This window comes from Eulemur rufifrons, chromosome 25 (assembly GCF_041146395.1).
Source record: "Eulemur rufifrons isolate Redbay chromosome 25, OSU_ERuf_1, whole genome shotgun sequence".
In the NCBI taxonomy this organism is placed as follows: Eukaryota; Metazoa; Chordata; class Mammalia; order Primates; family Lemuridae; genus Eulemur; species Eulemur rufifrons.
The window spans coordinates 8,710,569-8,722,079 of NC_091007.1; the positions used below are offsets into that span (position 1 = coordinate 8,710,569).

At 46.1% G+C, this 11,511-nt stretch overlaps 1 protein-coding gene across 1 annotated transcript in view; it reads right to left on the reverse strand.

Moving 5' to 3' along the window:
* Positions 1-10,365, reverse strand: part of CCDC3 (coiled-coil domain containing 3) — a 66,530-nt gene extending 56,165 nt beyond the window's left edge. The window contains exons 1-2 of the mRNA XM_069458859.1: positions 10,004-10,365; positions 7,097-7,271 (exon numbers count right to left, since the gene is read on the reverse strand). Coding sequence (XP_069314960.1) covers positions 7,097-7,271; positions 10,004-10,362 — 534 coding nt within the window. The 5' untranslated portion in view covers positions 10,363-10,365. The remainder of the gene's footprint in view (positions 1-7,096; positions 7,272-10,003) is intronic.
* Positions 10,366-11,511: the final 1,146 nt, after the last annotated feature.

Genomic DNA, 11,511 nt, shown 5'->3' on the forward strand with positions numbered 1-11,511 from the left:
CCAAGGCATTTCTTGCCCAGGCCACTCATGTGACACTTAATAATCCCCTTCTTCGTGGTGACACTGTCACTCATCTCCATGAGTGCCTGCTGGGTGCAGGGAACCCTGCTAGGTCCTAGGAATACGACAATGAATCAGGAGGAGTTTACGTGGAGTTTGTATCCTGTAAACCATGGGGGATGCAGATATTAAACCGATAAGGTCACAAATCGTTGCGTACGGTTGTGATAAGTGCTACAAAGAAAAATAAAGCGTGCACTAACGGCATCATTGGAGGACAAAACCAGACCAGGTGGGTACAGAAGGAAGGTAGGTAGACAGTGGGTCAGGGAGGCAACAGTTACTCTAAGCAGAAAGTCTCTGCTTTGGGAGGGAGGGGAGCAGACAGCAGGCCGGATGGAAGAACAGAAACCGTGTGCAGCTGCAGTGGGGAGACCCCGTCTCACTTCCAACTCTCACCCACCACCCACATTCCACGTAACCGGTCTGGGCCTCAGCCGACTCGACTGCTAGGAAGGACAGCATGGGTGTGCTGTGTTTATAGATACTCAGAGAAATAAAATAGAACCCCTTCATTTTCCAGGGACGAAAGCTACTTCAATGAATACAGTATTTGCTGAGCATTACAGTATTAATTATGTGTTGAGCACAAAGATCAATACAGATGAATTGATCTGCCCAAGATCACCAATAGCTGGATGGCACAGTCCAGACTAGAACCCACGTCCCCTGAATCTCCGCCCTGGATTCTTTACAAAGGTGTTTACAGCCTTCCGCGACCTGGCCCAACCCTACCTGTGCAACCTCCTACCATTAGCAGGGCCAGAGCCCGACTGCTGAAATCGTTCCAAGCTCAGTGTTTACTCCAGGTCTTCTGAGATTCTGGGCCCCACATTGAGGTCTCGCACCTCCCTGCGCTCAGACCCTGAAATCCACACTTCTAGCACTCGGCTCGGTCCCCACCTCCTCTTCTACCATCCTCCACCACCACGTGAGAGGGGCAGTGTTCAAAGTCTGAAGATTCTTAGGGTCCCCAGAGCCTTTCAAGTCATCCGTAAGATCAAAACTATTTTGGGAATACTACCAAGATGTTATTTGTCTTTTTTGCTGTGTCCACACTTGTACTGCTGGTGCGACAGCAAAGGTGAGTTAAAGTGCTGGCCACTCAGTGCAAATCAAAGCTGTGACACCAAATCACACCAGGAGTCATTGTATTTCTTCAGTGCCGTGTGCTGGCAGAAGAAAAGAAGCCAGTTTAATTTAATAATGTTCTTCATGAAGTAGTAAAAATTATTAATTTTATCAAATCCTGACCCTTGAGCACATATTTTTCATGCATACTCTGAAGAAATGGGTCGTTCAAGGTCAGGAGTTCGAGACCAGCCTGAGCAAGAGTGAGACTCCCGTCTCTACTAAAATAGAAAGAAATTAGCTGGACAACTAAAAATATATAGAAAAAAAATTAGCCGGGCATGGTGGCACATGCCTGTAGTCCCAGCTACATGGGAGGCTCAGACAGAAGGATTGCTTGAGCCCAGGAGTCTGAGGTTGCTGTGAGCTAGGCTGACGTCACGGCACTCTAGCCCAGGCAACAGAGCGAGACTCTAAAAAAAAAAAAAAGAAAGAAAGAAAAAAAAAGAAAAAGAAATGGGTCATACACATAAAGCACTTCGGCTACCTACCAAAGAAAGACGGTTGTCTCCAGTCCTGAGCCGAACTGATGATGGCTTTCTGCATGAAACACTTTTTACTTGAAAGAATGAAGTGACAAACTATGTTTATTCAGATTTGAGTATTTGATAGACATTTTCTTGAAAAGGAAAAAAAGTAAGCCTGTCACCTCAAAGAACATGGACAGTATTTGTTGCCAATGATGGAATTTGAACTCTCCAGCAAAAATTAGAATTCTAGGAAATTTGCCACTGTGAGTTTCACAGCTTCTCGATACTTTCCTCATGTGATCAATGGTGATATTAACGACTAGGATTTTGTAAATAAAATCTTACCACTTTTAGAAAATCCGTGCAACTCAGTAAACTAGTACTTTCCAAATGGTCAATGCATCCTGTTACAAAGTCAGCATGGAAAAAAAAAAAAAAAAAAGCCATTCAAAGTACAAGATAGACTGATGGACTTTCATGTAAGAACACAAAAAGTTCATTGATAAAGGTTTCAGACTCTACATTGCAACTTTTAAGAAACTAAGACGTTTGAGTTTGGGTACAGCATCCGTGAAGAATAAATATAAAGAAGAGAGCTGCTCAAACACTTGCTGAACAGAAGCTACACTCCTCCTTCCCTACAGAGTGAATATCTTTCTTTTTGTCCCAATGATCTGTGAAACCCGCCTGCCTCAGCACCCTTGCAGGGACGCCTTTAAATCGAATTGTTCCAGGGCTCTTCGTGGAAGATCTGGATAAACCGAGTTCTGATTTTCTTGATCTATTTGGTGTTCAAATCTCACTTTTGAAACTGCAGATGCTGTCTCCCATTCCTCGTTGCTCTCGATCATCAGAAGATAAATATGGTTTATGTTCATTCCTTCTATATGTTCTTAATGGGTCCAGGCAGATAGAAACATCAGCTTCCGATACCCATCAACGGGAAGTAAGCTGACCATAGCCTAGGACTCCTACTGATTATAACTAAAAATCTCTGCACATAATACAAAAGTAACAACCTGAACTCTGAAAACTAAACAATTAAAGGCGATGGAGAACGTAACCCAAGGGGGGCTGAGTCACGGAGCTACGCAGCAGAAACTGCAGGAGAAATCCCTTGTTTCTATCCAGAAGACTGAGTTTCTATCCAGCATATGGAGGAAGCTCTTGGTTTTCATCTCTTTTTTTCCTCCACCCAGTCTAGCCCTCAAGCCATATATATGGAAATGATATGGAAAGATCTTCAAGACCTACTTGTGCATAAAGCAAAGTGTAGCAAAGTGTGCAGCGTTGCCATTTGTGTCCAAGAAGATGGTAGTAACCCAGGCTTGGATTATTGTCGGATAAAAACGCTCATTGAATGTTCACCCAAGAAACTATTAACAGCAACTACTTGTTTGGAGGGTGGGCAGGAACCGGGTGGCAGGAACCAGGTGGGAGAGAGACTGCTGGCTGCCATTTTATATTTTCAGATTTGGGAACCCACAAATGTTGTGTTCTTATTCAATAAACTATTTCTTTTTTTAAAAAGTGCTCCCTGCAAAGAACCCAGTGAATTCCGTGGAATTGAAGTGTGCACGATGGCTTCCTTCTCCTCCATTCCCGTCTCCAACACATACCCCGTCATGGTGCCACCACTCTGCCTCGGGATGTTGCAGGACTCCCCCTGGGCGGCAGCAGGAAGCTTCTTTAAGTTTTAAAAATATGCAGTTTTTAATACTTCAAAATGCTCATTTGACAGTAATACACCCTTGCATCACTCTTTACAAAGTGCTTTCAAACATGTGCTCTTATTCAGTCCTTACAACAACTTTCAACAGTTTATCTAAGCCACATTTTATTTCATTTTATTTTATTTATTTATTTTTATTTATTTATTTATTTATTTATTTTTTGAGACAGAGTCTCACTCTGTTGCCCAGGCTAGAGTGCCGTGGCGTCAGCCTAGCTCACAGCAACCTCAAACTCCTGGGCTCAAGTGATCCTCCTGCCTCAGCCTCCCATGTAGCTGGGACTACAGGCATGTACCACCATGCCCAGCTAGTTTTTTCTATATACATATTTTTAGTTGTCCAGCTAATTTCTTTCTATTTTTAGTAGAGACATGGTCTCGCTCTTGCTCAGGCTGGTCTCCAACTCCTGAGCTCAAACGATCCACCCGCCTCGGCCTCCCAGAGTGCTAGGATTACAGGCGTGAGCCACCTCGCCCCAGCCTAAGCTGCATATTATAAATGAGAAAACTTAAGTTACGAGAAATTAAGGGACCTGCTCACGGTCATTCCTCAAGAAATGGCAGAGCCAGTTGACATCTTCTAATGGTTTACATTCCTTCTAAGGCAGCTTAGAGGACACCTCCCTCCATCATTCTTCCCAACTCCAAAAGAGGAGAGAAGAAAACTATGGCAAGACATTCACAGATTTTTTTTCTTTTTCAGTCCCATGACATTTTTATGACAGCCTGATGTCGGCATGGGTCAGTCCGGGTCTTGGTCCTATGGGAGAGTCCTGGCAGAGAGGGAAAAATATCCAACTTCTGTTTTGACTGTTCCACTTTCCCAGTAGGAGAGAAATGAGGAGGGAAAAATGTCTTTGGCTGGTGTGGAGAGAACCTTGCCAGTAAATCTGGTGGATGCTCCAACGTGCCAAAGATATCCCCCCAAGTCCTATTAACACCGTGACACCGAACCAGAGGCGCTGAGCACTTAGTAACGCTGCTGACTTCTTGGCAACTTTTGAAAGCAAGCTCGTGTTGCTATTTACTAATGTGTGGGTGGGACGTTTGAAGACAGAGATACCCTGGAAAGGAACCAGAGTGTGGGAGGACTCTGCTCCCGAGGACCGAGTTGAACGTCGCCCTGGGTGTGCATTGCAGAAGTTTCCCTAAGTAAAATTTTCCTCCTGTTCTATCTCTTCACCTCTGAATCGATTCCAGAGTCCCGGGTTCACGTGATCCTCCAAGATCCATAAGGTTGAGAATTATCAGCCAAGAGAATGAAACGTTCCCTTCATAACTAGTCCGCATCCACCGTGCGAGCTAAATAGAAGCTCAGAGAACAATGGCATCAACGGTAGAAAACACCAGAGCTCGCTAACACACCTGCACGATCTGTAATCTAAGGCACAGCACGAAACACAAGAAAGGCTTTTGGAAAAAGTCTGGGGCTGTTCATAGCTGCTCTCAGAACATTCCAAGGCTTAACAAAACTCTAACACCCATTCCTACTGGAATTTTTAAAACAGTAACCTGAACAGCAATTCTGATCCCTCCTAAGGTTGGGGGGAAAATATTAACTGCTTCTGACATAATATGATATATTTGTCCTGGGTAGGATACATAATTTGACACTTACCCTTTCCACCGAAAAAGAAACGTTTTAGTTTTTCTTGAAGAAGGGAACAGTAACTGTCAATAATACATCTAACTCTGAGATCATCAATTCACAACTGTTTTAATCACTCTAGAGAATGTAAAAAAATATATAACTCAGGGAACATCATAAAATTCTTAAAAGTAAATTTAATTTTAGTTTCAAATCAAATTATAAACGAATGAGCTAATTTTATTTAGCTCTGATGTGGTCCCTTTCCAAGCAAGGAATAAAAATGGAACGAGCAAAGGTCTGGAAAACCACAGGGAACCTCAGATGGAACTTCTATATTTGGCTGCATGGCAGCTCGACAATCTGGAACAATTATTTTCCTACCCCCAAGTTTTGATTCTTCCTTGGAGCACAGAGAACTCCCACACTTTGTTATCTAAGACATCAGGGTGAGTAAAGGGAGAGGGAAAAGGATTTCTCCCCAAGATCAACATCTGACCAACAAAAAATAGATCTGCCTTCACACTGGAACAATTCTCCATGGTCCTATTGTTCTATTTTTTTTTCCCCCCCAAAGGATGGAAAAAAAATCTAATTCCAGAAAAATGTTAATAGCTTGATTATGTGACCATAGGGCTAACAAGTTACATAGCTTAAGATTTGGGGGGGGCTACGCTACTCAAGTGTTTTTGGAATAGTATCTACTCTCTTGACATGAATCTGCTGTTATCAAGGGTCTAGTTATACGGACAAAGCTCCCTCAGTATGGAGAGCCAAAGGGCCAAGCCTGAAAAGATTGCATTTGGAATATACTAGGTGTAACTCGGGCTTGAGATACTCAGGCTAAGACTTGGTGGGTCCAGTTCAGCATATTCCTGTCGGCAACAGCAAAGATTAAGAAGTAGGGGGTGGTCGTGGGGAACCACGTTGGGAGCAAAATGTAGGACAGGTGTTCAGAAAATTCTGGCAAACCATGGGGGAGGGGTTAGAAGAGTCTAGATTACTGTCAGTAGGGAAGAGCTAAGGAAGGAACTTCTCCACAATAATCAAAGAAAATTAAAAAATTTCCCTTAGTTGACTGTACCTGCCGGTTACACATGCACGAGTATGAACGAGGGCTCCAGGGGCCAGGGAGCCCTGGGCAGAAGATGAGGACATTTGGCAGAACGAGGCAGCTACCCTGAGCCAACCCACCAGACAAGAGAAAGACACTTCCCTCAAGTCCTTTGCATATGGGTACAAAAAGGGAGCCACCTGATATATGCAAATTGGCTCATTAACACACACACACACACTGAAAGTCCTTCATGCGCTACACACATCAGAGCTCTCCCAGCAGTCTGTCACATAGCCCTGAAAATGTCCCTGATGGGGGGACTTGGCAAGATGGACCATGATCCCACTCACAGACTTAGACTGACCTGGCCCCACTGTCATCCTGCCTGTGTGTGGCAGTGCCATCGCTTTGGAAAATTGCCCGCAACTCTGGCATTTGGCCCAGACTGGAAGATCCTCCTATATCTTCATATCCCAAGCAATCCTGACCCCTACATTCTACAGCCACCTTCGCCACCCTGTGCCCCTGCATCTTAACAACTATAGTTAGGAATCACAGAAGTGTTAGCTAGGATAGCTATTTTATTTCTTTGGGGACTTTTTCTTTTCTCGAAGACAATTCCTCAGAGCTCTACCCTGTCAGTGACAGTAATCAGAACAGTCACAGTGGCCCGCAGGTATTGCACGCTCTCTACTCTTCCAAGCACTATGCTAAGGGATGTACATATTTTGCATATTTAAATCACATTGCACCAGCCCTGTGATATAGATGCTAGTGTTTTCCCAAAGAGGAAACCGAGGCATTGTGTGCCAAGCTTCATCCCATCTTGTTCCCACACTTTGTGAAGAACCCCTTATCAAAGAGTAAAGCTTCAGGAATCCAAAGTTTATGAGCAGTGTTTTATAACAGCTGGGAAGGAAGGAGGGAGAAAGAGAAAGAGGATAATACTTTGTTCTGGGCTTTTGAAAGAGTATTCTTGACTCCTTTAGTCACAAAATTCATACACGATATAGCTATTGTATTGTTTTGGTATGGCACAGGGTCCAGCCAATCCTTACCCTGTTGTCTTCCTGGATCTCCCAGTCACTGGAGAAAGTCACGAGCTGCTGCCCTTGAGAACAGTTTGAAAACTGGAAGAGGCTGGAAAACATTCTTCTGTTTTCTTGAGTGTCTGCAAAGATGGCATCTTGGAAATTGACACCGTGAGGCAAGAGGTTATAATTTTCATCCATCCTAATGGGGGAGAGGGAAAAAAAAGCAGAGATGTAGACCAGACAGCCAGGGGTGTACCAGCTTCGATAGACTCACAGACCACTGCGATGGGTTTGCCAATTTCACATCCATGTTTCGCATCGCTGTCATTAGGGGAGTTACTACAGTTACCATTTCTGTTTCTCTGTCTCACTCTACCCGAGTCTATCCTAAAGGTTTTCAAAAAGATGAGTTTGAGCAAAGTAGGGGCGCAGTGTGTATGTGCATGCCTGTTTGTCTATTTGTGTCTATTCCAAGTCCCTCAAGCGGCCTTCCTTCCCATAAACAGTGTTCCTGATTTCCTGGTGAAAGGAAGCCCAGCTATAATGACCTGGGTTTAAGACCTACCACTGCTGTTTATCTTCTATAAGACACAAGGCTAATGTCTTCATTCTTCTAAGCCTCAGTATTCCAATCTGTAAAAAGATGACTATAGTAGCACCTACTTCCTTGGTGGTACCGTAAGGATTGCAACAGAAAATTTAAGTAAATAAAACAATTGGGCCGGGCGCCGTGGCTCACGCCTGTAATCCTAGCACTCTGGGAGGTCGAGGAGGGCGGATAGTTTGAGCTTAGGAGTTCGAGACCAGCCTGAACAAGAGCGAGACCCTGTCTCTACTAAAAATAGAAAGATATTATATGGACAGCTAAAAATACATATAGAAAAAATTAGCCAGGCATGGTGGCGCATGCCTGTAGTCCCAGGTACTCGGGAGGCTGAGTCAGGAGGATCACTTGAGCCCAGGTATTTGAGGTTACTGTGAGCTAGGCTGACGCCACGGCACTCACTCTAGCCCAGGCAACAGAGTGAGACTCAGTCTCAAAAAAAAAAAAAAAAAAAAAAAAAAAAAAAAAACCCTTGGCACAAAGCAAACGCAGTATAAACACTAGTGCACATGTTTAGAGAGCCCAGTGTGAATCACTTGTTAGACTGATAAAGTCGTCAGGAAAAGGAGAGATGGGAGTTACACCCCAGTCCAAAGGGGGCACGTAGGGCCCACCAGGAAGTCTCCACTGCCACTCCCCATCCCCTGACATTGACCAGAGCCTCAGTGGTCCCAGAGTAACTAACAGAGGAGGAATGATTTGTATGCAGTTGTTAACACACTTCAGGGCAAGACAGCCCCGTGAAATGAAAACCCATCAGACTACCGTTTGCCTCTGTAAATCTGCCCTAACTTTTCATAAATAATGTTAGAGCAAAAGTTTAAAGAGTTGGCTGACCACCACAGAGCCATGGGACAAAAAACATATTTCATGATAAAAATTTTTTTAAAAATAACGTTTGTTCAAGTACTCGGGCTTTTTTTTTTTTTAAATAAAGTTTGTTGTTGAATAGTTTTATAGCTGTATCCTCAGAATTTTTCCCAGATAAAAACATGAAAAAAAAAATCTGAGTTTAAGTTTCTCTGTAGCAAGAAGAGCACTCGATGTCTTTGCTGACTGTATTTAGAAACTATACTTCCCTGGCAATTAAAAAAAGAAAAAAAAAACTTAGCTAAACCACTCAAGTCAACACAAAGCAGGACGTGTATTCTAAACTTAGATATTCTGGCTTCAATATGGAAAACATGTGTTGCCACGAGCTTACGAACACCCCTCTGTGGAACTAACTGTTTTCTTTCCCAGAGCGACATGAGCTAAAAGTGGATCTGCAGACCCAGGGCAGATCATTCCAAATATCCTCAGTGTCGCTTCATGAAAACGCAAAACTAAAACTATTACCAACTGCAACAGCTTTGGACTAGTTCATTTGCTATCGTGGTCTACAATCCATTTTGACGTTTCTCAGTTGTCCTGTATCACCTGATTCAATTGAAAACAGCCGATGAATTCAGGGTTCTACCTGCTGTTCTCTATTTCAAATTTCAGTAGAATTCAGTGGTCGATAAGAATTGACGGAATTCTTACGCAGATGTGTTCCATCTTGACCACAGGCCAACTTGCATGGAACTTCACAGGACTGCAGGGGCCTGGAGTGAGGACTTCCTGCACGATTCACTTCTGCACCTCTCAAATCACTGTCACCCAGGGTCTTACCCCCAGCAGAAACCTCCCCCTCACCGGAAACCTTTGCAGTTTGGAATAGCCTGGCAGCTGGCATGGGACAATGAGGCGAGAGGACAGCCGGGCTGCATTCCACACCATTGGCGTCTTCGCATTTAAGTGGGTGGGGAGAGGAGCGAGTGGAGAGTCGCCCGGCATCTCCCCTGCACCAGGTGCTTCGCATGAGCGACTGCGCTTTGGTCTCAATCAGCCCCACTTGTCACTTTACGCAGGTTCTAGAGAAGGCGAGAAGGAACTGGCTCAAAAATCACAGTTAGGAAGGGCAGAGCCAGAGTGCCAGGGACAGACCGATTTCCAAGACTGTTTTTCTCACCGTCCCAAACCGCTGCCAGCCAGGTCTTAAAAAGATGAGTCGAACGGGTCGTTGGAAAGCGCTTTGGGCTTTTACCTGCAACCCTGTTCTGCGCGCACAGCGCAGGGGTCGTCCTTTTAATCAGCCTTGGCCAGGGGTAGCCAGGGGGTTTGCAGAGACAGGGGACCGAGCGGGGAGAGGGTAAAGACGGGCAAGGGGAGGAGCCTAAGGCACGTTGTCACTCCCGCAGCCGCAGCCGCGGGGGCTCCCCACCTGGCTCCAGGTGACGGCGACCTCGGGAGGTCGCGCCAAGAGGCAGACGGGGAGGTGGCGGCTGCGGCGGCGCCGGGCTCACCTGAGGAAGAAGAAATAGGAGTAGTCGGGCACCACGGTGTGGGAGTGGCACGAGAAGTAGCCCAGGCCGGTGAGGTTGAGCCTGGAGCCGGCGGGCACCTCCAGCATGCTGCCCCACGCCTGGTCGCACAGCATCTCCACCTCGGCGGCGTAGAAGAGCCCGCCCTGGCCGGCGTGGGGCTGCCACGGCAGGTGGTTGTAGAGGCCGGGCGCCTCGGGGTGCAGCGCCAGCACCTTGGCGTACACGATGGTCTCGGCCAGCTCGGCGCGGCAGCCCTCGCTCAGCGGCCGCCACTCGGAGGGCAGCTGGCAGGCGCGCGCGGCCAGGCAGAGCGCGGCGAGCAGCAGCGGGCGCAGCATGCCGGCGACGCGCTAGCCGGGGCGCATGGCGGGGACCCGGGGGCCCGCGGCGCCGGCCCGGGAAGCGCAGCCCCGGCGGGCTCGGCGCGCCGCGCTTTAAAACAGCCACGGCCACGGGACCCGCCGCGCGCCCGCCCCCTGCCCGGCCCCCCGCGCGCGCCGGGGCGGGGACCGAGTCCGGGCTGCCCCGCCGCCGGCGCCCCGCTGCGGCCGCGTCCCAGCCCGCCCGGCGCAAAGCAGGCTCCGAGCGCCCCGCACCCTTAAAGTAATTACCCCTAATTTGCATGATTACTCTGCATGGGTTTTCTGTGCGGTTCATTTAGCGTCAAAAGACGCAGACATCAAATCTGACTTTATCTTCCCGGAGATGAACTGGGAAATTCAGTGACTTCACTATGAGCTAAAAAACTTTTTAACTTTGTTGGATCTCTCTCTCTCTCATTTTGCTTATTATTTAGTGATGACATTAGGAAAACCTTCATAAAAGATTGAAAAAGCATGTTTCTCCAGTTTTCCTAAAGCGAGATGATTTGCATAACCTCCGTTTCCATTTTCTGAACACTCTGTAGCTGAGAAGAAATTCACAGGTAAATTCCAAACAGCTTTCTCAAGCTCGTGAATGCATTGGAGGAGACCTGAACGTGACAGGTCTGTCTTTATCCCCAAACTCAACAGTTCTTTTAATCTCTAAATTGCCTTTATCATTCCTAGTGTAGTAAGAAGAAGAAACAAGAAGACATGTTTGTTTTTTATAAATATGTTTATAAAATATTTGTTTATTGAGCCATGTACGTGTCATGTATATCATGCATATAATGTACATATCATACATATTGTGTATATTTACAATACCTGTATAAGCAAAATGGCCTTAGAATGGAAGATTCTTTGTTCTGCAAGTATCTTCCTTATTTGGGTTTCTACAAGTTCAGGCATTGGAAGCCAGTTGAATTCTACAACCCAGAGGGAAGAGAGTTCCTGGGAAAGTCTAGAATCTAGAAGGAGGGTAAGGAGGGGAGAGAATGCACACGTGGGAAGGAAATTCCAAGACGGAGCCTCACCTCCCCATCAGCCCTAAATCTTCTCCCTGGGAGCCCTACATTTGCAGCTAGGATGATTAAGTTCACGAATGCTTGTTGTGAATGCAGT